This window comes from Emiliania huxleyi (genome assembly GCF_000372725.1).
Source record: "Emiliania huxleyi CCMP1516 unplaced genomic scaffold EMIHUscaffold_88, whole genome shotgun sequence".
Lineage (NCBI taxonomy): Eukaryota > Haptophyta > Isochrysidales > Noelaerhabdaceae > Emiliania > Emiliania huxleyi.
In genome coordinates this window covers 246,569-270,091 of record NW_005195441.1, presented here as the reverse complement: position 1 = coordinate 270,091, position 23,523 = coordinate 246,569, and the positions used below count along the sequence as shown (strand labels likewise).

Below are 23,523 nucleotides of genomic sequence, written 5' to 3'. Positions count from 1 at the left end.
CGACGTGCAGATGTACCTGTTTGAAACCTTCGGCGGGTGGTGCAACGCGGTCAAACGGCTGTTCTACCAGATGAAGGACAAGGTGCGCAACAAGCTCTCGAAGCGGCAGCACGAGGACGAGGCGAGCTGGTCGACGCGGTCGTGGCTTTCGCTGCAGGCCCAGCGCATGTCAGTCGCGCTGCAGCTCGCGGCGGCGGAAGAGATTGCGACCGAGCTCAGGCTCGCCGCGGCGTCGGAGGACGCCGCCGTCGCCTAGACTCCCCTGCGTCACTACGTGCCTCCCCGTCTTTGTAGCCTGGCGTTTGTGCCCCGTTTGTGCCGCGTCCCGTGCCCCCGAGTTCATTTCATAATAAAGAATTTTACAAGCCCTCTCGCACACGCACGATCCACAGGTGTCGAACCACCAGCCCGACGCTCACTACAAGTGACCACTGTGGCAATCGCGCTGACTCTGAAAAGCTCGCTGTCTATGGACCTTTCTGAGCGCTGTGGTCGCCGCAGACTCTGGCTCCAACTTGACGGCGGCACCGGCTCGTGCGACAGCCAGCCGCTCTGGAACAAGGCTCGCGCTGGGCGCGTACGGCCTCAATTCGCGCCATTCTTCTTTCTGCCTAGCCGCCCTGGACCGGCTGCACGCGTGCGCGAGCGGTGGACCGTTCGCGACGCTCGGCGGCTCCGCCACCGGCTCGCGACGCCTGCGCTTGGCGCTCAGGCGCGAGAGCGGCACATGTCTCCCTCTCTCGGCGCCGCATCTCGCCGCTTCCGAGGCCCCCACTCGTGCACGCGGAGTCGAGAGAGCCGTCCCCGCCGCGCAGGTCGTCTCGGGCGCGCGGAGTTTTGCCTCGGTCTTCCGGCGCGCTACTATTTCGAGGACGTGTGTATGTTGCCCGAGCCGCCACCGCCGCGTGGCGTGATTCGCCCTCGACGTGCCCGCGGACCGAACTCAATCTCGTTCGGATGGGTGGTGGGGCGAATCGCATTGTGCTCGGCCGAAGCTCGCGCTAATCTGCCGCGCGAGTGAGCCACGCCCTTTGCGCCGGTCTCCTCGACCAGGAGACCGCGACGCCGCGACGAAGGACCCGCGCTGGCCGAGGACAGCGCATCTCGGCCGCTGCTTACGCGTTCTGCTCTTTGACGGCACGGCAGGCTATTCGCCAGCCGACCCGGGGCTGCCGAGCCGCCCTCGGGCTTTCGCAACGGACATCACTCGCCCGCTTCTGCGCCCACCACGTCCCTCTCTGAGTCTATGAGCTGGGAGCTTGACGTACTGGGCGCCGGCGACTCGGGAGGCCGGCCTCCAGGGCGCACACTCACGACTCAGAGAGCGGAATGTCGGCGGTCAGCAGCGAGTCTCAGACCCCGAGACCGGCCGCCTGTCATGTTCATGACTTTCATGTGACATGTCGTCGGACGTCAGAGACAAAGACTCACGATATAACTGAGAGGCGATAACTGAGACGAACTCGGCCATTTTCAAATGTACTTACATAAACCTTTCCCGAGCGTCCGGTCATTGCGCACTCTCGACGAATTGGCGCACACGGCGGCGGCTGCGCACTATCCACGAGTGATGTGTCCAGGACGGGATGTGCGAGGTGTGACAGTGCGAGCGGCCCCGCGCTCTGCCCCTCCCGGTTTGGCAAACTGGCTCCACGGGCAAACGACCCGTCACCGCTCCTCGCAAGCTGCCACACTGCACCGCACTGGATTCTGTTCGGCAACGCACAAACCTCCACGAGCAGGACTGCATCGCGCCGCATTTTGGCGTGGGAAGCTTCTGGGCAAGGGTGAGAAAAAGCGCGAGGAAGTACGAGACGGCGAATCAGCCTGGGGGGAATGACGCAGACGGACCGTGTCCGCAGTGTCAAGCAGGCTCGGGCCCAGCACCCCTTCCCACTCCAACTGTTTGTGATTTTCGCGAGCGAGCTCATTTTGTCGCCTACGCAACTGCGGCGAGAGAGGTGGAGAGAGCGCGAGGAACTTGACCGGAGCGAGGCCTCCGACGCGGCCGGTCACTGGCATCGCCTCTCTGGAGCCTCGACGCCGCTCGGCGGCACGGCAGCAGCAGGAGCACCGCCGAGCGCGGCCGCTCGCCGAGCGCGCCTCCGAGGCCGCCGCGGCAGCCGCGAGCGCGTCGAGGCCGGCTCGTACGCGACGGCGTCGCCCAGCTGGACGGCGCGGACCGGATGGACATCAAGAGCGGGTCGGGAGGAGGGCTCAGTATCGAGAACTGCAGGGCTGCAGCTGGCGAGCTCGGCGCCCTATGAGCTCGGCCTGTTCCAGCGCTGCACGAGCCGGGAGGCGGCATGGAGGCATGATGCCTACATGCCGAGAACACAACCCCCTCTCTCTTTTCTCCCAGTAAGCTAAAAGTACGTACGTACATGCCGCCGTCAAGTCGAAATCGACATACAGCTCGATGGTTTGCCCGAAAGGTACATAGCGGCGTTTCTGGCGACAACAGCGCTGCGACCGCGAAGTGGCGGTGGACATGCTCCCACGTTGCCGACGCGGCGCGCCGGAGTGGCCGGCGCTGCTCGCCGCGACCACGACGGCTACTCTGATACTCCGGGCCGACCCGTCCTACCCGACGGTGGCACTCTTCCACGTCTCGCTCACGCTGAGAAAAATTCTGAAACGGCGTGCAGCAGAGTCACCAAAACGAGTGGCTCCGGCTCAGGTCGTGGGGCATAGCTCGGGTGTAAACGGGGTCTGGGGAGGAAGCCCCAGCGGCCCGCCGCAGGCGCCGCCGGAGGCTGGCCCGCCGCAGGCGCCGATTTTTTGGCGTTTTTTCTCAAAATTGAGGGATTTCTCATCTAAATTCTCATCCAAAATCGAGCTCGCTACGAGCTCTCTAACTGCACAGCATCTCCTCGTTGAGCCTAGCGGCGCCCGTATCGCCCACGCCCACATTCCTTTTTCTTGCCCTTGGCCCTTGCTGCACTCAGCCGCTCAACCTCCGCCAGTCTCTCCTTGCTCGTTGCTGGCGCTGCCGCCCCCAGTACTGCGATTGCAGCTCCTTGGCATGCCGCGCCGCCTCCATCTGCTGTGCTTCCCACGCTGCCGCTTCCTCTAAAGCAGCGCCGCCACTAAGCGGCGCAACCAAGTTCTCGCACTGTTTGCATGAGCATGTGTCCTGCTGGTGCGGCGCACAATCCGCGCGCGGCGAGTGAGAGTAGAAGACTGACAGCAGGAGCTGCAGGAGCTGCAGGAGCTGCGCAGATCGGATGGGTGGTGACGCCGTCGAGCGACGGCGCAAAGACCAATCACCACCGCTGAGAGCCGCGACACGAGGCTGCTGGCAGCTGCACCTGTGAGAGCCGCGACACGAGGCTGCTGGCAGCTGGCAGAGCGAATAACGATTCCGGCGGCCGCCGTCAGCCCGCCGACACCGACGGCCTGTCTGAGGTCAAACTCCCACCGCACGTCGGACCAGTCGTGCGTCAGCCATGGCGACGAGACGTCTGTATGCAGACAGCCCGCCACCCGGGCGATAGAACATGCCAGCTGGGCTCTTCCAGGGCTCTCGTGGCCCGTGGCGCGTGCCCAGTGGGCGGGCTGCGGCGGGCGCAATAACTATTCACAGCTAATGAAAACTATAAAAACTCGCGGCTCATCAAAGTTTGAGGTGGCTTCGTCCTCAGCACCATCAACGTTCTGGCCCAGCGAGGCTGCAGCGGAGCACTCGGGGCCGATGTTCTGGCCCAGCGAGGCCGCTGCGGGACACACCGGTGGCTCGGTTCGCTCCTCAACTTGGCCTGTACGAGGTTTTCCGGAAAACAAAAAGGAAAACAGAGGGTCCCCAGCACTTTGCGTTGCCGGATATTTCCAGGGAAAACAGAGGGTGTTTGGTGCTCCATTCTGGAAACTCGCGAGTTTCCCTGAGTCTGAGAGCTGGTCTGGGGCAAAATCTGAGGCAAAATTGAGGAATCGACAAAATACCCAGGCGGTCGCAGGGTAATTTCCAGGTCTACACGGGTTCTCCGCAAAATTCCCGGCATTTTGACGATTTGGCCTAAAATTTGGCTGATTTTGGGCCCAAACCAGCCTCAGACTCGGCTCAGAGCCAAAAATTTGACGATTTCCACGGAGTTTTCTCGGGAAAATAGAGTTTTACAACAAAACTCCCTCGCACAAAATAGAGAGGAAAAGAGAGGGTGCTGTAGAGAAAAAAGGAAAGGAAAACAGACGGGGTGCGAGAGGAAAACCTCATACAGCCTAATCCTCAACGCAAACTCGGTCGAGCAAGAAGTCAGGTGTGTGTGTGTGTGTAGAGGCGGCGCGGCACGGTAAGGGTCGGCGGTAAGGCGGCGCGGCGGCAGCAGACGGCAGGCAGGACATCGGACGGCGGGACATACGGCGCGGCGGGCGCGGCACTGTAGGAGCGGTGGGCCCCAGCGCGGGTACCTATCTAGATACTTGCGGTTCCTCAGGCATCTGAATCGCTGGGTGGGAGCACTTGGAGCACTTGGAGTGCAGTCAGTAACCGCACATCCAGGGCCGGGGAGAGCTAAGAAGCGCACCCAGCGGGCCGGATGATTGGCATCGGGTTACGGGCTAGAGAGCCCTAGCCCCGGGGGTGCGCGTTCGCAGGGCAAGGGCCTTAAAGTAAACACGGGTCTCCGAGGGTTAGCTCCGCGCTCCAGGTTTCCCCTAGCAGCGGAACGCCCCCTCTACTCGGAGCTAGTAAACACTCGACACGGACTCGACACGGACTCGACGCCCGCCCACACCCGGCGCCTCACCACTCCGGACCCCTCATCGTGGGAATTTCTATCTTTTTGCGAACCGTCTCACGCCTGTCACGCCTGTTGTCACTCCTGTCCACAGAGACAGACAGATGGCCGCGATGGTGCCTCACCGACCGCGACAACCAGGCCTCGTGTTGCGCATCGCCATCCGCTCTTCGCCTCCGCAGACGCTCAGCCGGATCGTCGTTAGCTTCCGAGCGGGCGCGTTCTAGGTGTGACCGGTATTTCACCCACACTAAGAAACTCAGCCCTGGTCTTCGTACTTCGAGAGATTTTTAGCAATACCAAACAACTCTAACACTCACACGTCATTTGGGGCCTGGAGCCCTGTTCACGCGCTTTTTTGTTGTCGTCGAGGGAGGGGGGGGGGTCCCACTAGCGGCTGAACCAGAAAGTGCGATGGACTAGCGATTAACTGCGGTGAAGAGCAGGATTCTCCGTCGCGCGTACGCTTCGCACGTACGCGTCGCAGTCGCATGCACGCGTTAATTCAGCCAGCAATACCCGCAATTCCCTTCCCCCCTCGGAGGGCCGGACTGAGGCGTCGAGGGCCCCACTCTTTCCTTCGCATAGCGGCCACTCTTCGGATCGCTGGTCGAGCGACCCGGGGGATGCCCCGCGCGCCTGACCCAGGCGCGAGAAACGAATCTGCGAGGCGTGGCCGCTCATGCGGCCCGATGGGGAGGAGCGGGGCGAGCCCCCTCCAACCCACCCGCGCTAGGTCTCGGGGGACGCAGGGGTCACTCCCGCGCGACCTCGGGAACTAGCCGGGGCAGTCGGAGAAGGGGCAACTCCGTGCACTGACGGTCGGCCGTCAGAAAACACGCCTCCGTGGCTCGGGTTACACCAATCCTCGCTACCCAACGCGGCCAAAGGATATCCACCTCGAGAACCTCGAGAGAGGGGGCAAGTGTGAAGGTCGGGGACAAAAAAGCGCGTGATCCTTGTCCGACACGTCCAAAGCCGACTGAAGATGGTGAGTCACATCCACCACAACGCCAGCCTCGCCCGCCTCTCATTCCGCGGCACACAGCCTCGCGCCATCCGCACCCAGCACTTTCGCCACACTCACCGCGCTTCCAAGCTGACCGAGCACTCCCGTCTCGCCACCACACTCGCTCGCCGCGCCTCCTTGCCGACCGACCCTCGCTCCCCGCCCTCAGGCCGCCACCACTGAGCTCTCCCGCCACGCCACGTTCACGAGCAAGGGCGCGCCCGACTACCTCGCCTACGTCAACGGCGCCTGGACCCGCGACGCCAGCCAGCCGTACCGCAACGGGAAGCCCATCTACTTCCGGCGGCCGAGCGCGGGCGACACATTGTGGCCCGCCGGCATCGCCGCGCTCACGCTGCACGCCGCCGAGGACGGCGAGAGCTGGTGCATCGCCGACAGCGCCGGCAGCACCCTCGCCGTCGCCCGCTCGGACGCGGGCCACCCAAACACGGTCGACCCGGCAGAGTGGCGGCTGCGCGGTGGCGGGCTCGACGCAGAGTACCTGCGGCACGAGGCCTTCTCGCTGCAGACCGAGGGGCCAAACACGGAGGCGGAGCCCTTTCTGCTCGAGGAGCTCGGGCGGGACTACTTTGTGCGCGTGCAGCTCAAGTCGCGCCGCATCCTCTGGTTTGTCGACCCGGGGACGGGCGGCGTCTGCCACACCGCGGCCAAGTCCACCACCTCGCGGGCGGGCGGGCGGACGGTGCCCGGCCGGCGCTTCTGCCCGCTGTGCAGCAAGTGCATCTCGGCAAACAACTTCCAGTCGCAGCACATCCTGCAGGTCCACCGCCCGGGCCGCACGACCGGCCTGACCATCCTCGCCGGCCCCGGCGGCTCGGACGCGTCCCTGTCGTGGGAGCCGCCCTCATCCGATGGGGGCTTCAAGATCGTCGCCTACCGCGTGGCCGTCTCGGCGGACGGGGGGGCGTCGTGGGCGACGCTGCGCGACGTGCCGACGCACGAGCTCTCCCCCTCCACGCTGCTGCCCGGCCAGCTCTGCGCCACCGTCTCGCTCGAGCAGCAGCACCTGCCGTGCGCGTCGGCGCTCGGCCTCGGCCCCTCCGCGCCGCTCCTCTCCGTCGCGGCGCTCAACCGCGCCGGCGCCCGCGGCGGCGCCCGCCGCCGCCGCCGACGTGAAGCCCAAGCGGCGGCGCTCCTCGCTCTCCGAGGCGACGCTGCAGGCGCTGGCAAAGATGACGCGCTCGCTCTCAATCGAGGTGCCCGGCCCGTCGGGCTGGGGCGTGCCCGACCGGCTCGCGGCGTGCTTCTTCGCCGGCTCGCGCGCGGGCAGCTCGGACGGCAAGGGGGCGGCCGCGCCCGCGCCGGCGGCGGGCGAGGACGTCACCTTTGACCTCGACGAGCTGTCGGCAATGGTCGACTCGGCGGAGGGCGGCGGCGAGCCGAGCCTCTCCCCCTCGGACCTCTCCGCCGCGCGGAGCGACCTGTCGCCGCTCTCGGCCACGCGGACGGACCTCGCCTTCTCCGACTCGGACGAGGCGGAGAGCGGCCGGCTGCCCGCCGACGACGAGATGCCGCCCGCATTCTGCCTGGCCGACTTGGTCTCCCTCGTCGAGGGCCACTCGCGCTGGCGCAGGCTGGAGCCCTTTGCGCGCGCCGTCGGCGCGCTGCGCTGCGCCGCGCGCCGCGGCGCGAGGGCCGACGCCGCTGCCGCGCCGTGAGGGCGCGGCGGGGCCCCCTCCCTCTTCTTTGTCCACTGCACAATGCTCTCTTGCGCCGACGCGGCGCTCTCTCTCCGTCCAGTGCAACCCCCCTTTAGCGGCCTCTCCCCGACCCTCCTACTGAGGCGTCGAGCTCAGATGCGACCAAGGTCCAGGGCTACAGCGGGGGCGGCCCCCGGTAGTATCCATGTGACCCCTCTATTTTGGACTATTGCATATCCATATCGTGCGCCCCGCTCTCTGTGGCAAGTGTGTGGCTCGTCCCAGAGCACGTCACCCTTGAAGAGCTCAGAAGTCACGCGGCGCACACTTCTCCGCGGCACAAAGAATAGCTCATCCCCTCGGACGCAGAACTTCGCGTCACCTCAACACCTCGTCTGTCTCTCTCTTGCTCTACCGCGTACCGCTGCCGGAAGCGGAACTCTCCGTACCGCCGCGACGAATGCAAGATCTCGTCGAAACTCCAGTACGCCCTCGCGCCCGATGAAGCAGCTACAGTGCGTGCAGTTGCGCGCAGCGACCATTGGGTCCCCAGTGCCGCGGTCCGGCTCCGCACCGCCGACGGGTCGGAGAAGATCTCCCGATCCGGGTACAGTAGCGCGCAGCGGTTGCGCAGCGGTCCTGCACCTGGGAGCGGTCCGCCAGCTGCAGTTGCTCCGGCTCTGAAAAGGGCTTGGGGAAGAAGGGCCAGAGCCACGTCTGGCGGCCGCTAAGCTCCTCCACGAGCGCGTCGATCGCGCCGAACCGGCGGAGCTGGTCCATGGCTGCCATTGAGTCAATGGCGAACCGGCGGAGCTGGGCCGGGCTGGTTCTAGGAAAAGACGTGGCGGGGGGGGGGTCAAGTATGGTACCCTAGACGTTTTGTCGGGAGAGAATCTCTGCGAGCTGGCAGCTCCCTGACAGAGCAGCTGCAGTGTGCTCTGAGTCCAGCCCACCTTGGAGTGTGAAGTCTAAAAAGGGCTGGAGCGAAAATAAGCAAGCGGCCTGCCCGTGCCGAGCGGCCCAGGTGAGCAGCGTGTCCTGCCTCTCGGTGTCGTGCCTCGCGTCGAGCTGGGCCGCGAGCGACGTGCCGCGCGTCCGCCGCCCGGAGAGGAAGGCGCGCAGCCAGGCCAGGTCGCCCCGAGCTAGGTCGGCGAGGCGGGTTGGGCTGAAAGCGCCGCTCATGCCGTCCAGAAAAAGAAAAAGGTGCGAATTTGGGGCACCACACTTGCCACGTCGGCGGCGCTTTTCGTCCTACGGCTACGCTGACCGCTTTATACCCGCATCCTGGGGCGGGCACGTTCCGAACTACAAACAATTTGTTGAGAGCAAAAAAGGTGTATGGGGGGGAGCGCGCTCTCCCCGGTGCGTCGTGGACGAGCTGGACGACGCGCGCGGGCGGCCCTGGCGGCTCTGTCGCGCTCAGACCTTCGAGTACTCGAGCTTGCCCTCCAGCTTCTTGTTCTCGCCCACCTTGCGCACCGCCTTCATAAAGTCCTCCTCCACTGCATAGTCGCGCTCCCCGCGGATCGCAAACATACCCGCCTCGGTGCAGACGTTGCGCAGGTCGGCGGCGTTGAAGCCGTCCGCAAGCTTGACGACGGACTCGTAGTCGATGTCGCCCTTCTTGGTGATGGGCGCCGCGTGGATCTTGAGCACGTCCACGCGCGCCGACTCGCCTGGCAGCGGGATCTCGATCTTGCGGTCAAGCCGGCCCGGCCGCATCAGCGCCGGGTCGAGCACGTCGGGCCTATGGACATGTCTCGGACATGTCTCGGGCATGTCATGGACGTGTCCTAGCCGGGTCGAGCACGGCGGGCCGGTTGGTCGCGCAGATCATCTTGACCTTGCCCAGGCCATCAAACCCGTCCAGCTGGTTGAGCAGCTCCATCAGAGTGCGTTGGATCTCGCGATCGGCCGAAGTGCCCTCCGAGAATCGCCGCCCTCCGATGGCGTCGATCTCGTCCATGAAGATGATGCAGGGCTCGTGGTCGCGCGCGTAGCCAAACATCTCGCGGATCAGCCGCGCCGACTCGCCGATGTACTTGTCAACAATCGCCGACGCGACGACCTTGAGGAAGGCGGCGTCGATGTTGTTGGAGACGGCGCGCGCGAGCAGCGTCTTGCCGGTGCCGGGCGGGCCGTAGAGGAGGCAGCCCTTGGGCGCCTGGTACGGGGGAGAGATGGAGGAGAGATGGGAGGAGAGATGGGGGAGAGATGGGGGAGAGATGGGGGAGAGATGGGGGAGAGATGGGAGGAGAGATGGGGGAGAGATGGGAGGAGAGATGGGGGAGAGATGGGGGAGAGATGGGAGAGAGATGGGGAGAGATGGGGGAGACAGGGGGCCGTAGCGCAGGGGCGCCTTGATTCCGACGCGCTGGAAGAGCTCCGGGTTGATCAGCGGCAGCTCGATCACCTCGCGCATCTCGCGGATCTGCTCGTTGAGCCCGCCGACCGAGGAGTAGCTCGTGCTGTCCGCCTCCTCGGCCTTCATGTGGAAGACCACCGGGTCCACCTCGCGGGGTAGGGGTAGGGGAGGGTGGGTTCGGGTACCGTGGGGGAGGGGAGGGTGGGTTCGGGTACCGTGGGGTAGGGGAGGGTGGGTTCGGGTCCACCTCGCGCGGCAGCGCTCGCATGATCGTGAGGGTCGTCATATCGAGCGTGACTCGCGTCCCCTGCACCAGCTTCGCCTGAGGCGGGTGGTGGAGAGGCGGGTGGTGGAGAGGCGGGTGGTGGAGAGGCGGGTGGTGGAGAGGCGGGTGGTGGAGAGGCGGGTGGTGGAGAGGCGGGTGGTGGAGAGGCGGGTGGTGGAGAGGCGGGTGGTGGAGAGGCGGGTGGTGGAGAGGCGGGTGGTGGAGAGGCGGGTGGTGGAGAGGCGGGTGGTGGAGAGGCGGGTGGTGGAGAGGCGGGTGGTGGAGAGGCGGGTTTGGCGGTGGCGGGGATGGAGGTGGTGGGGACATGGAGGAGGAGGCGGGGAAGGTGCAGCCTTGTCGATCTTCGAGCGGCAGCCGACGACGTAGCGGGGACCCGACGACGCCTGGGCGGTCGGGGGGGGGGGGGGGGGGGGGGGGAAACCGTGGCCACTCCCGCCGGCAACAAAAGGCGGCGGTCGAGGGCGGCGGCAGGAGGAGGCAAAGGAGTCTGTGCAGAGCGCAGAGGCGCACGCTTGCCAAGTGCAAGAGGCGCTCGCTGCTCGTCGCCGCACGCTTCGCCGCGTGACGGCGGCTGGAGCGCGTGTGTGAGACGTGTCTCGGAAGGTACTCTCGGAGGCGTCTCAGCTCCCGCGGGAGAGGCGGGTGTGAACGGCGCCTTGACGATGTACCTCTCGGCGTCGAGCTGGCGCAGCACCTGCGAGGCGGGTCAGCGCAGCCAGGGTGAGCTCGCCACGAGGGCGCGGGGTCGGAGGAGGGAGGGGCGCGCGGCGGGGCGGGCTGGCGGAGAGGAGAAAACGGGCGTCTGGCTGCGGCGGACGAGGCGTCGGCGAGGGCGGGGGCGTGGACGGCGCAGTTCAGCGGGCGAGGCGCCTCTCCGATGATCTGCCCGACCGACTGCAGCGCCTTGAGGTCGTCCTCCGTCTTGTCGTAGTCCTTGCGCAGCTTCTTCGCCTCCTCGCGCATCGACCGCACCTGCGCGCCGCGGTGAGCAGGGCAGGGCGCGTCGGCACCGATCGCAACCGGCGCAAGCCGTGCTTGTCGAAGGGCGGCGCGCCTTTGCATCCACCTCCTTGTGCTGCAGCAGCGTCTTGCGGTAGTCCGCCAGCACCTTTGCTCGCCGGTCGGACTGCTCGCCCTCCGCCATGCCGCCCACTCGGGACCGGACAGGTCGGCGCGGCGCTCGAGATGGGTTGCTTCCAGCGTCGACAAAAAGAATTCGGTGCGCAAGTGCTCCAAGGTGCGCCACGAGCGGTGGCGGCGTGCCGTTCTCCCATCCCTCCCTTGGGTTGTGTGTTTTCTTTCTTTTCTTTCTTTTGCGCCACGAGCGGCAGGCGCAGGCCACGGAGCCGCCTGCGAGCGCGAGCTCTGCGGCGCCGCCCGCCCCTGCCGCCGCGCCGCCAGCCGCGGAGCCGGCGCCCAAGACGTACGCCGCCGCAGCCGCATCGCAGCCGCAGGGTGCCACCGCGGGTGGCCAGCCCGCCGCGCCTGCGGGCCCGGCCGCCGCCGCGCGCGTGCCGCCGCCGCCCAGCGGCGGCGGAGTGCGCGGCTGCTCCTTCACTGTCCCTAACCCGGGCAGGAAGCGTGGGCAGCAGCAGCGCGGCAAGGGCCGCGGTGCCAGGGGCCGTGCCGATGCTGGACCCCGTCTCGTTGACAAGAACGCGCTGTCCGCGCGCGGCAGCGGGCCCTCGCGCCAGTCGCGCTCGCCGTCGCCTGACTCTCCGCCCGCCAAGCGGGCCGCCTCCGCTGACTCGTCCGGCTATGAAACCGATACGCCGGACGAGGTGCAGCAGGAGGCGGTCCGCAGGGTATGCGGCGCGCTCGGCATGAGGGAGCAGTTCGAGGCGGCGATGGCGGCGGGCGAGCTGCTCGAGATGCTCGAGAGCTTGCCGCGAGGGGCGGTCGAGGCCTCCGTTCGGCTGATGCGCGGTTACAACCGCACGGGCGAGTGGCCAGAGCCCATCCTCACCAGCCCTGCCCCGCAGCGCGGCCGCTCGCCAAGCCCCGTCGATGAGTGGTCAGATGGTTAGTGCCCGAGAGCGAGGGGTCCAGGGGGGAGCACAAACATAGGACGCCCAGCCTTGCCCTCGTGCCGCCGAGTGCATATCCTATGCGAGAGAGATCCCCTGTGCCCTGTGCCCAGCCCTCTCCGCGCGGCGATGCGCCCTCCCCCCTCGCTTTTGCAAAATCCTGCAAAGGTGGGGACGTGTCTGTCCTCGACCCAGCCCTAGCTTGGGATGTCCGTTGTATTTATTTATTTATTGGGGCCGCCCATAGCACTCGCCGCTCCCTCTCGCTCCACCGCCGCCGGCGAGCACAGACCTGCAGCCCGGGGCCGCGCGGCCGGGCGCCACGGTGATGGCGGCCTCGCGGCCGTCCATCGATCTCGACGAGGACATCGCGGCCCTCCTTGAGCGGGCGCGCGTCTCTGCGCCTGTTTCCGGCAAGGTGGTCCCGCTGCTGCTGGCCCTAGATGTCGGCAACGTCGCGGCGCTGCTCGAGGCGGTCGCCGAGGACGGCCTCGAGGGGCTCGGCCTCGGCAAGACCGTGCAACGTCAGCTGTGCCGCTGCCTGCCGGCCCTGAACAGCTGCGACGCGGCTGAGGCAGCTTTGTCATCCTTTGCCTCCCTGTCTCTGGTCGAGCCCCCGCTTGGGGCTGCGACTGGCGCGCAGGCGGGCAGCAGCGCGATGGCCGGCGGCGATGGTGCTGCTGGCGAGCGCGCTGGCGGCGGCGGCGGTACGGACGCGGCCGAGGGTGCCGCGCATGCCGCAGACGGGCTTGCGATTGCCGCAAGCGGCCCCCGCGGCGGAGGTGGGACGCGCTCCGCTGGCGAGGAGCACGGCGGCGGGGCCGCGGCTGGCGGCGAGGGCCGCGGCGGCGCGCGCCCCAAAGAGGCGGACAGCGGCGCCTGCAGTGCGCAGGCCGCAGAAGGTGGAACCGGAGGCGGCGCCCCGGGGGCCTATATGGACCCCGTGGCGCCCGCGCTGCCGGCGAGCGGCGATGGGACGATCGCCGCCGCGGGGGGGGAGGAGGAGGTCGAGGGCGTTGCTGCCGCCGCCGAGGCGGGCCGCCGCGCTCCGGAGACCCTAGTTGTCGCCGGTCCTTCAGCGACGCGCCATACCGACACCGGGCACAGTTCGCAGCCACTATCTTGCTGCGTCCGCCGGAGCTTCGGATTCTACTTACAGCGGCGCGGACGCGGAGGAGGCGGTGGCAGGAGGGGGCTCTGGGGCGGCGGAGGCGAGCGCGGCGGCCACGGCCGAGGAGGACAAGCGCGTCCGGGCGCTGAGGATGGCCCTGCAGCACAAGACGCAGATGCCCGTGACGGACGAGGAGGCCCGGGCTATCCTCCAGGCGCGAGGGGGTCGCGAGACGCCCGTGACGGAGGAGGAGGCGCGGGTCATCTTTCGGGCGCGGGGGGACGTCGGGCGCGGCAGGGCTACCTTTCAGGCGCGGGCGCGCGGGCGCGGCGGGCGCGCCACGGCATCGCCGGCGCTGGCGAGCAAGGGCGGCGAGAAGCTATCGCGGCGTGGGAAGAAGGCGGTGGCGAAGGAGGCGGGCGAGGTGGTATCACGCGAGGAAGGCGAGGCGATTTATCGCGCGACGCTCGAGTCGCTGTTGGCGTCCACCGGGTGGACGCCGCGCGCCGCGGAGGAGAGGGCGCGCGAGGAGCAGCGTGCGCATGTTCGGCAGATGCGCTGGGCAAGGGAGCACGGCCGAGGGGAGCCGGTCCGGTGCTTTGACGCGGAGGAGTAGTACGAAGGCGACGACGCTTTCGACGCGCTCTTCGACGGGGGCTCGGGGTACGGGTGGGATTCCCCCTCGGGGGGCGGCGCTTTCTTCTAGGCGCCCGCCTTGACCCAACTTAGAGGGCGTTGTGGGCCTAGCTTTTGGGTAATATAAAAAAGAATTTGAAAACTCTCATACGACACTGGGCACGGGACTGGCGCGCACTGGCACTAGCACAGGTACACCACGGGAGCCGCCTAAGCGACTCTCCTGTCGTGTTGCGGCCTCGCTTTCCTTTCTTTCTTTCTTTGATGACAGATGGAGAACCCCCTGTGCCCCTGATCGTCCTTCCAACATCCTGCTCGATGCCTGCTCGATGCTCGTGCAGGTGGGGACCCTGTGCCTGTCGCTGTCCTCCTCCTCCCATCCCTCGTTTGACGTTTGTTGTCTGTTTTCGTATTTCGACAGACGTTACCTTCGTTTTTTCACACCTTTTCATCTGTCCCGGCCTCCCTGGACCCTGGCCTGCCGCTGCCTGGCCTGCCTGCGCGACTTTATCTGCCGCCTGCAGTCCGCTGCGTAAGCGTCATCTCCCTCATCTCCCTCGTCGCCTCCTGCAGCAGCGCTTCGGTGCGCACGTCGCCCTCGAGCTTGGCCCGCGCGTCCACGTCCGTCGTGTTGTGCAGCGGCCCGACCGCCTCGGCTTGCCACGGCTCGAGCACGTGCGGCAGAAAGTGCCTCTGCAGGACGTCCGTCTCGTTGACCCGGTCGGAGACGCTGCAGACGTCCCACACGCGGACGTTGGTGCGCGGCAGCAGCCGGGACAGGACCTCCGTGAGCTCCCTTGCCCAGTTCGGGCTGTGCTTGAAGACCGCCCTTATACCCGCGGCCCAAGCATTGTCGTAGTCCAGCGGCATGTGCGAGAGCTCGCACGTGTCGGACGCGAAGGCAAACTCGATCAGCTGATCCTTGAGCGCGCGGAGGCCGCTGAAGTCCGAGATGGTCGCGGAGTCGCACTGAATGTACAGCGAGCTCAGGGTGCCGTGCCGCTTCACCGCGAGGATGGCGTCCTGAAAGTCGGCCGTATCGAACCCACCGCACGTCCACATGACGCGTCGCAGCGCCGGCAGCAGCTCCAACATCCGGCAAAAGGAAGGCACCTCGTACGCGGCGTCGATGCTCAGGCTGACGCACTCGAGGCGGGCGCGCGTCTCCGCGGGCCAGCCCGCCACTTCCTCTGGGGTGTAGCTAAAGGGCGAGAGGCTCTTGAGGTTGGGCAGCGACGGCGGGTCAAAGCGCCACCAGCGCGTGTGCGCACGACCCAGCCCGAGGACGTGCACGTTCTCGAGCACTGACGGCGGCGACTGAAGCCATCTGTCGACGGGGCCGTTTGGTCGGAAGGCGGGCCCACAAGGCGAGGAACGGGGCCCGGTCGGGAATATGCGATCTTTCCAGTCGCCAAAGTCGATCGACACCGAGCGAGGCTGCATCTGCGGAGCGCCCAGCGCGGTCGCGAGGGCCCTCGCGTCCACGCACGTGTCGGCGACGCCCGACCACACCGGGTCGCTCTCGTCATAGTCGGGTGAGCGCTGCACCAGCGCTCCTGGGATGACCAGCTTCTCGATCCACAGCGCGGGGTCCGGCCAGCTATCCCGCACCCTGTAATACTCGTCGCACGCCTCCTGGTCGGCCTCCTCGCCCGGCTCCGGGTCGTCCCACGTCTCGTCGTGCGACTCGTGCGAGAGGCAGCGGATGCGCCGCTCCAGCGGCCAGCGTGCGGGCGAGAGCTCCACAGCCCACAGCGGCAGGTAGTCGCTGTGCACGTGCCGATGGATCGCATTCTCGGACGAGATCGTACCCAGCCGCTTCAGTTTATTCTGGAGCGATTTGGCGCTCGGCTTGGAGTAACTCGTTGGCACGAGGACGACATTCTGCCACAACTGCTGGCTCTCGAGCGCCGAGCGCCGCCACAGGTGGGAGACGCCGGATGCCCTGCCGGCCCGCTCCCAGCGCCACAGGCTGGTGAGGATGAGGTCGAGAATTTCCCGGTCGTCGAGCACGCCATTCAGAAAGGCTGTGTCCTTCTCGACCAAGTTTGCGCTGCGCACGCGTACGTCGCAAAGCACAGCGTTGCGCTCGTCCAGCACCCGAATAGGTATCCGGCCATCGTCCTTCGCGCCGCCCACGAGCACCCGGCCTGTGCGGCCGTTGAGCTCCGCGCGCGACTGAAGGCCGTGCACCGTGACGTAGGCGTGCGGCGCGAACATCGGAGTCGATTTTTTTGCGAGTCGGAAAGAATTTTAGCCGCGTACAACACGATTCACGCGACAGGCAAGGCACCACAAAAAGAAATTGGGCCCCTTCTTTCTTTCCTCCCTTGGGTTGTCTGTTTTCTTTCTTTCTTTTACAAGGCGCGGGCGAAGCCGTCGCCCCACCGCGAGGTGGCATGAAGGTCTTGCGTCCACCCATGCCGCGCTAGCCGCTCTACCGCGCTAGTCGTGGGGCGTCGGCCAGACGCGGTCCGTTCTTTTCACATTCCTACATCATACACGTACAAGTGCTCCGAGTCCGGACGCTCTCCATCCCTCTACTTGCCAAAGCATGCAGCGCCCGCACCCCGGCTCTCACTTGCTGAGGCCCCCCGACGCCCTGTGGCCCGCCAAGCGGCGAGCCGTCAACGACACAACAAGATCGCAAGCAGGAATTCCGCAGCAGATGACACATGACAGTCCGGAACACGTGTCAATCCCTCAGAGAGTCTCGCCACCCATGCATGGATCCGGCCCCCAGCGCCAGCCCGAAAGCACCGCAGGGCGCCCCCTAGGATCGGGACGCCGACGGCCCCCCTAGGGCCCCCCCCCCCCCTCTCCCCCCCCTCTAAAGCCGCTTGTTGTGGCCCGAGCTCCGTCTTGGACGCCTTCTTGTAGCAGCGCGCGCCGCCGACGGGCAGCGTCGAGAGGATGGGGCCCTTGAAGAGCTTGCAGCGGGACAAATTGCCTTCGACGGCGTACTCGAACCCTGCGCGGGCCGAGGCGCGGTGTGTGTTGCGACCCGGGGGGGCACGACGCCTGCTCAGCCCTGGCGCCTGCTCGGCTCAATCGCTACAGCACGTCAGTCGTAGTACCCCACGCCATCCTCATCCTCCTCCTCGTCCTCCTCCTCGTCGTCGTCCTCCTCGTCGTCGTCGTCGTCGTCGTCGTCGTCGTCGTCGTCGTCGTCGTCGTCGTCGTACGGGCGCTCATAGTAGGGCGACTCCTCATAGAACGAGTACGATCCTCCTCGCTGATTCCACGGGTCCTCAGCATCCATCAGGCGGCAGAGCACGCGCACGGGCTCGGGCGCGTCGTCGTCGCCGCCGCCGCCGCCCGCCTCCTCGCCGTCGTCGCCTTCCTCACGGAAGTCAAGCGCGGCTTCGCTGTCCGCGCGCTGAGGCAGCATCGGGGCGTAGAGCTTGAGCAGACGCACGAGCGCCGTGTTGTCCGCCTCGCTGCATGGCCACTGGTTCCGGCCGGTGCCACCCGATGTGGGGAAGCGCATGTTTAGGCGGCCGAGGAGCCAGCGCAGTGTCCGAGGGGTGGAGGAGCCGCAGGCAGATCCGCTCAGCATGAAGGACCACTCGACGAAGTCCTGAATACTGTAGCAAACACGGCTCGCCAGGGTCGTCATGATGTGCTCTCCGTCCCAGTCCACCTCGCCGCGCCGACGCCGCGCCTCTCTCTCCTGCTCCACCTCGGAGATGTTCTCGCCACCGTCGGCCACGAACGGGTCGAAGTGCAGGCGCATCCAGCCTTCGAAGTCGACAGCGGCCGCCGCCTGTCCGTCGGTTGCGAGACGCTTGGGCGGATGGATGTTGCAGAAATGGCACAGAAGAGCGGCGAGGCGTTCGACGTGGAGCCACTCGCGCTCGTCGACGCCGCGCAGCCACCCGCGCAGCCTCTCCTTGCTCGCACACTCCGGGTGAAGCATGCTGCGGGGCGCCATGCCCCACAGCACGCGCTTCCAATACGCGTCGAAGTCGGCGGACTGGAGAGTGAACTTGGCGAAACGGTTCCACGACTTGCACGTGAGCGCGATCGTGCGAATGGTGGCTGGGCTCACCCGGGCGGGGCAGAGCGCGTGCTGCAGGTACAGCGCAGCCGGCCCGCTGGTCGTCTCGTCGCTCGGCAGTGGCGCCGGCGACTCCCTCTTGTAGACGATGCGGCGCAGGCTCTTCAGCGCGGTTTGACCTCTCGTGCCCTCGTCGTACGCGTCGGGCATCCACGCCTCCGGCTCCTGCAGCCACGTAAACTCGACTGGACGGACGCCGTCGACGGACTCGAGACGCGACATGGACGACGATGCGCGCACGCCGTGTTGTGCAATTCAGGGCCGCAGCCTGGGTCGCCCCTAGCGCCAACAAGGTCGCGCGCCACTCGGCTCGGTTCCGTCCCCTTTTAGAGGCCCCTTGGAGTCATGGTCAACAGAGAACAGACCCCCTGTGTGTGTGTGTGTGTGTGTGTGTGTGTGTGTGTCACTCACTCACTCACTCACAGACCCCCTATCTGGCCAAGCAAGTGCTCCAAGGCTAGGAGCCGGAGCCCAGCCTGGTTCCGGCTCCTTGCCGTCTAGCTAGGGGCTGGCGCGGTACTCCCACGCCCGGGGGGGGGGGGGGGGACTCTCGGGGTTTTAGTCTTAGGGTTAGGTAGAAAGCTGAAAGGTGAAGAACAGTCAGGCTGGCCGTTGGTCGGACTGCAGTGGGTTGCGGGCATTAAGAAAACAGGATTCCGCGGCACGCCGCCGTTTCTAGACCTTTCCACAGCCCTCACCCACCCCACACCGTGGTTTCTTAGCTCCGGCCGGGGCACTCAATCAAGCCAGAGCACTTGGAGCACTTGGAGCCAGAGCGCCGGCCCGAACGATTTTTATAAGTAAAAGGTAAGCTGCGGTCCGCGACTGGTCCGCGAGGGCGATGCCAGAGTCTGCCGCCGAGTCGGCTCTCTGGATGACGGGAAGACGGGAAGACGCACACACGCCACCACCCACTCGCACTCCACTCAGAACACCGCAGACGTGGATGGAAAGTGACCAGTGCGCGCGCCGCAGGCAAAGAGAAATTTTGAGCTGGGGCTCCCGTTCACACTCGTGTCTGCGTGTCTGGCCTTTTCTCGGGGCCGCGCCTGCGGCGCGCCGTGGTTTCTTAGATTTTCGCGGAAATCGCTCGGCGTGGTTTCTTAATGCCACGTTTTCTTAATGCCCGCAACCCACTGTGTGTGTTTCGCCTTCCTATCAATCAATCCGAGTGTTGGGGCGAGCGGCTTCAGCTGTTCCCACAGCAGGCTGGAAGTACCTCGCCAGTCTAGCTAGGGGTCTGTCGCTTAGGTTGATACGATAGTGGATAGCCAGAGCGGGGTTTGAGGTGCTACAGATCTTGGTAAAGGTAGGTAGGTAGCGGGATCGTTTTCTCGTAACCGACCGGGAAGTCGATCCCTGCCTGGTGGTGCGGGTGACATGAGCCCCCCCCACCCACCACCTACCCCAGCGGCGCCAACTCGCGCCAACTCGCACGTGCCGAGCTTCATTCACAGCCTCGGTCCATGGTTGCCTACGAGCAGGCTGCGTCCCACGCCGCCACGCTGCTCGCTGCACGCTTTTCGTCCTGGCCCAAGCATTGGCCGCTTTCTTTGTGTATCTCGAGACCTCGAGAGAAGGCCGCCCGCAGGCCCCGAGGGCCCAAGCAAGATTGTTTCTTTTGGCGGGCAAGCCCAAGCATTGCAGAAAAGAAAGAAAGAAAGTTCAAGGGAGGGATGGGAGGACGGCACGCCCAAGCATTGCGTTGGAGCAACCGCCAAATTTCACTTTACGCAGTTCCGGCGCCCGATTCTCGGTCGGCTCGTGGTGAAGGGCGTTGCGAGATTCTCTCTCGCTGCGATTGGTGAGTGGTTCCGGCGGAAGGCAGTGGTGCAACTCACCCCCACCGTGAAGACGGACTAGCCGAGTAAGCTGATGGATGCACACCAGCTGATTGAGGCCGGACGGAGGTTCGCCAACCTGCATTCGTCTCATGGTGCGCCCCCGAAGAGCATCTACCTCGTGGGGCATCAGCCAAGCAACTTGCACGATGAGTTCTTGGGCGAATATGTTCTGGAGGGCTATCACCTAGAGAAGCCGGTCTACGGGTTGAAAGAATGGAGATGCCGCGAATACCGACAAAAGCCGGATGCTGTCATGTACGTGCTGAACCGCTCAGCAGGGCAAGCGTGGACCATAGGGAAGCGGGCGTCCATGGGTAGCAGCCACTTGGAACAGCTGGCCGTGTTCGACGACGCGGCCACGCCCTCGGAGATCACTGGGGTCTGGGGTGTGTATGCAGTCGAGGAGGGCTGGGTCGCCGCACCCGCCTTGCAAGTGCTCACCGGCAAGGAAGGAGCCGCCGCCGCCGCGGCCCACGAGCGCTGGATCCAAGCCAAAGCCGACGCATCACCCAAGCGCGTGCGGCTGCAAGGCGCGCTACCTGACGCAGGTGTGGGCATAGGTCTCGGAGAGTACGTCAGAGTCCCAGGCGGCCTTTGCGACCGGCGGCCGCTGTACGAGAGCGTCGACCGGTGCTTCCGCGGCAAGTGCCATCTGCGCTACGTTGCTGCTCAAGGCTCCTGGTTCATCGGAGACGAGTCGCACCTTGGCGACGCTCTCAGCAGCCGCCAGACGGGCTACCTCCATGTGCCCAACGCCATGGCGTGGAATCCGGCGCGCATCAGTGTCAAGTCGCGGCGCAGATTCGGCGAGAAGCTGGCTTCCACAATTGGTGTGTGGATGACGTTGTCCCGGACTCCGGACGGGGGCTGGTTCGAGGCGCCCGGATTGGAGCTCGTCGACGTCGACGCCGAGATCGACTATTGGAAGGAGAAGAGGCAGGCGCTGACCACGATGCTATGCATCTTGTCCGTGGCTCTCATCCCGGCGGCGCTGCACTTGGGCAGGCAGATGCTTATAAAATGGCGGGAGGCACGGAAAGCGGCTGCGCGTGCCCAAAAGGTTCAAGACAGGCGACGCCAGCGGCGAGCGGTCGAGATGGAGGTCTCTCGGTTCGCCAAGAGTTTGGGGCGCCAGACGCAGCCGACAAGTGCTTCCACCCAGTACCCTTCTCAGAATATGACCAAGCCAAAGCGCGGACCTGCGGTATGCAGTCGGCGCGACGACGACGGCTCGACTCCGCGGCGGGACGTGAAGCAGGAGCCGAGAGAGCATGGATGGAGCAAACAGGTCTCCACCCTCGGCGACGCGGCGCCGGCGCGCTGTATATGTTCTTCACGCTCTTCACCTCTCTCGTCTCTGGCAGCCTCCTTCCATGTAACATTTTTTTCCCGCCAGTGCACACGTGTCGGAGGGTAGTGTCCTTAAATGGGTTTGTAGCGTAAACACTCGAGACCGAAACATTGGCGAAGGGCGCCGCCCCCTCGGACGGGAAGGTCGTGGGTCGATCCCGGGCGCCGCTGCCCAAACACCCGCCGCCGCCCTCGCCCCCCCATCTCACACCCGCCCCGCACCCTCTCCACCCCAGGTCCGGCAGCGGCGCCTCCGACAGGCGGCCGCCGCCCTCGCGTCATGACCCGCCCTCCTCTGCCGTGAGGGCGGCCAGCTCAGCCGCGAGCGCCTCCGCCTCCTCCTCCTCCGTCATGTCCGCCATCACCGCCGCGGGCGGCCGGGCGGCGGGCTCGAGCTGCAGCGGCGTCGATGCGACGCCGTGGTCGGGCTTGAAGATGGACGCGCCCGCGGGGTCGTTGAGCACCAAGTCGAAGGGCTGCTCCACGTCGAGCAGGCCGAGCAGCTGCTCGACGGTCTCGCTGATGGCGACGACGTACTCGGCGGCGAGGTCCTTCCGGCCTCGGATGTGCGACGACAGGTTCCACTCGGCCGCCGCGATGTAGTTGTACAGCGTGTCGACGCGCCGCTTGTGGTCGGCGCCGATCTCAAACTCGAGGTGCGGGATGAGGATGGTCGCCTCGGGCGCCTTGAACAGCACCCGCCACAGGTCGTCCCGCGAGTCCACCCGCAGGGTGAGCCGCCGCGGCGGGGCGTCCGGGTCCGGCTTGAGCACCTTAAACTCGAGGTCGTCGCGCGCGTTCCGCCGCACCTCGATGTGGGGCATCCCGCCGAGGAACGCCTCCCACGAGCCGCCGAGCGCGTCCTCGAGCTCGTCCTCGTCCTCGTAGCCCTCCTCACGCATCACCATCGACGCGATCGGGTCGGCGACCAGCCACTCGTTTGGCTGCGACGCGTAGATCTGCTCGAGCTCGTCCAGGATCCGATCCACCTCCTGGTGCCCGCCGCCCAGCCTCGGGACCCAGCCGGCCGCCTCGGGCCGCACGCCCTCGTCGCCCATCCGTCCGCGCGAGCCCGTGTCTCCGGCCGACGAGAGCTCGAGGACAACTCTGTGCTCGACCGCGCTTTGGCTGGCTGGCAGCGCGACGACGAGGGCGCTGACGGCCTGCCTCGGAAAGAATTCAGTTTGCGCAGTTCTCGAGGTGGATATCCTTTGGCCGCGTTGGGTAGCGAGGATTGGTGTGACGCGATCCACGCAGGCGTGTTCATGTCTTTTTAAATATTGAGATGTGTTCCTGGTAGGTGTATTGTTCCTAGTATTTCATCCACGAGCCGCTACGCTAGTATTGAAAAACAGTGGAACGATGGGTAGGCAAACAGCCAAGCTATATTGCAATGTGAGAAGCAGCCAAGGCTACTTGACGATGAGGCTCTAGGTTAGGTTGATCAGAACTAAGATCTAAGTTGACGAGAGGATTGTATTTCAAAAATACAAATTTCTGAGAGGGACCCCTGCCTGACAGTGCCGAGCTGATGAAGCATTGGGGGCGTGGCAGCCACAGCCGCGTGGGCGATGTACACTCGACAGGAAAGCGCACGGAGATCGCTGACAACGGGACAGGGCGGCGACGCAAGCATCAGGGCGGCTCACCCGCCCAGCCCGCTCTGCTCAGACGGGGGGGAGGGGAGGGGGAGACGTCTCTGGTGCTGGCGCTCGGTTCGAACTTGTTTCTTGGTAAAGGCTACTGGCCTCCCCTGTCTGCTATTGCCGCAGCCGCTCCACAGCTGCTCGGTGTGAACATGAACACTAGCTAGAGCTCACGCTAGAGGCCGTCATCGCATTCGCCTTCCTGGGACCCAGCGCTGACTTCTCTGACTGTCGTTGCTGTGTCTCTGTCGCAGGAGATTGTGGAGAATGACCTCCAGACTGACCCGGAGAATCACCTCCACCCAGCCCCACCTCAGCACCCCTATTATCACTCTCTCCCCCCCCCACAGTGATGAATAGTCTACCTATATCCCTATATTCCCACACCCTGTGCAGTGGCACGTCTCGCCACCTAGATCCCCAATATTGGCACCTTGGGCGCCGAATAGGCGCCCAAGTATTGGCACGTAATAGGACACCCATCACTGAGCCGACAATGCTACGGGTAGCCCCAGGGTGGCGCCCACCCCCATACCCTCGGGCACTTGCCTGCGCCCTCACGCGCTAGCCCACGCCCTGCCCCGCAAGATCTCACTCCATCCCGGCCTGCGGCATACCTCGGCACCCCCTTGCACGGAATCTGAGCGTGAGGGAATCTGAGCGTGAGGGAATCTGAGCGTGAGGGAACCTGGGCAGTGCCGCGTAGTGCGGCGTGCGCGCGGGCGTGCGCGCGGGCGTGCGCGCACGTGTGCGCGGGCGTGCGCGGGTGTGCGCGGGCGTGCGCGCACGTGC

General features: G+C 65.9%; 7 protein-coding genes across 7 annotated transcripts; 4 read left to right on the top strand and 3 right to left on the bottom strand.

Annotated features, from left to right (window-relative positions):
- Positions 1-4,840: 4,840 nt before the first annotated feature.
- EMIHUDRAFT_453616 (hypothetical protein) lies at positions 4,841-7,847 on the top strand (the record flags this gene model as incomplete). The annotated part of the gene is made up of 6 exons (XM_005758162.1): positions 4,841-4,852; positions 5,915-6,417; positions 6,481-6,823; positions 6,927-6,962; positions 7,107-7,304; positions 7,507-7,847. 6 exons carry the CDS (start codon positions 4,841-4,843, stop codon positions 7,546-7,548), a joined length of 1,134 nt encoding a protein of 377 aa, XP_005758219.1. The 3' UTR covers positions 7,549-7,847.
- An 826-nt stretch (positions 7,848-8,673) lies between these two features.
- EMIHUDRAFT_438899 (hypothetical protein) lies at positions 8,674-11,251 on the bottom strand. Its single transcript, XM_005758161.1, has 8 exons — positions 11,112-11,251; positions 10,928-11,029; positions 10,713-10,751; positions 10,390-10,440; positions 10,019-10,093; positions 9,766-9,918; positions 9,224-9,570; positions 8,674-9,153 (listed from the first exon to the last, which is right to left on the bottom strand). Exons 1-8 carry the CDS (start codon positions 11,199-11,201, stop codon positions 8,826-8,828), a joined length of 1,185 nt encoding a protein of 394 aa, XP_005758218.1. The 5' UTR covers positions 11,202-11,251; the 3' UTR covers positions 8,674-8,825.
- Positions 11,252-11,686: 435 nt separating this feature from the next.
- On the top strand, positions 11,687-12,084 carry EMIHUDRAFT_219879 (hypothetical protein; the record flags this gene model as incomplete). The annotated part of the gene is made up of 2 exons (XM_005758160.1): positions 11,687-11,698; positions 11,788-12,084. 2 exons carry the CDS (start codon positions 11,687-11,689, stop codon positions 12,082-12,084), a joined length of 309 nt encoding a protein of 102 aa, XP_005758217.1.
- Positions 12,085-12,412: 328 nt separating this feature from the next.
- Positions 12,413-13,901, top strand: EMIHUDRAFT_219878 (hypothetical protein; the record flags this gene model as incomplete). The annotated part of the gene is made up of 5 exons (XM_005758159.1): positions 12,413-12,691; positions 12,977-13,154; positions 13,225-13,454; positions 13,563-13,739; positions 13,812-13,901. The coding sequence occupies 5 exons, from the start codon at positions 12,413-12,415 to the stop codon at positions 13,899-13,901; spliced, it is 954 nt and encodes a 317-aa protein (XP_005758216.1).
- A 2,883-nt stretch (positions 13,902-16,784) lies between these two features.
- Positions 16,785-18,176, bottom strand: EMIHUDRAFT_438897 (hypothetical protein). Its single transcript, XM_005758158.1, has 2 exons — positions 16,870-18,176; positions 16,785-16,802 (listed from the first exon to the last, which is right to left on the bottom strand). The coding sequence occupies exon 1, from the start codon at positions 18,111-18,113 to the stop codon at positions 16,896-16,898; it is 1,218 nt and encodes a 405-aa protein (XP_005758215.1). The 5' UTR covers positions 18,114-18,176; the 3' UTR covers positions 16,785-16,802; positions 16,870-16,895.
- Positions 18,177-20,045: 1,869 nt separating this feature from the next.
- On the top strand, positions 20,046-21,114 carry EMIHUDRAFT_219875 (hypothetical protein; the record flags this gene model as incomplete). Its single annotated transcript, XM_005758157.1, has 2 exons — positions 20,046-20,939; positions 21,100-21,114. The coding sequence occupies 2 exons, from the start codon at positions 20,046-20,048 to the stop codon at positions 21,112-21,114; spliced, it is 909 nt and encodes a 302-aa protein (XP_005758214.1).
- Positions 21,115-21,363: 249 nt separating this feature from the next.
- Positions 21,364-22,143, bottom strand: EMIHUDRAFT_219874 (hypothetical protein; the record flags this gene model as incomplete). Its single annotated transcript, XM_005758156.1, has 2 exons — positions 21,364-21,429; positions 21,502-22,143. The coding sequence occupies 2 exons, from the start codon at positions 22,141-22,143 to the stop codon at positions 21,364-21,366; spliced, it is 708 nt and encodes a 235-aa protein (XP_005758213.1).
- Positions 22,144-23,523: the final 1,380 nt, after the last annotated feature.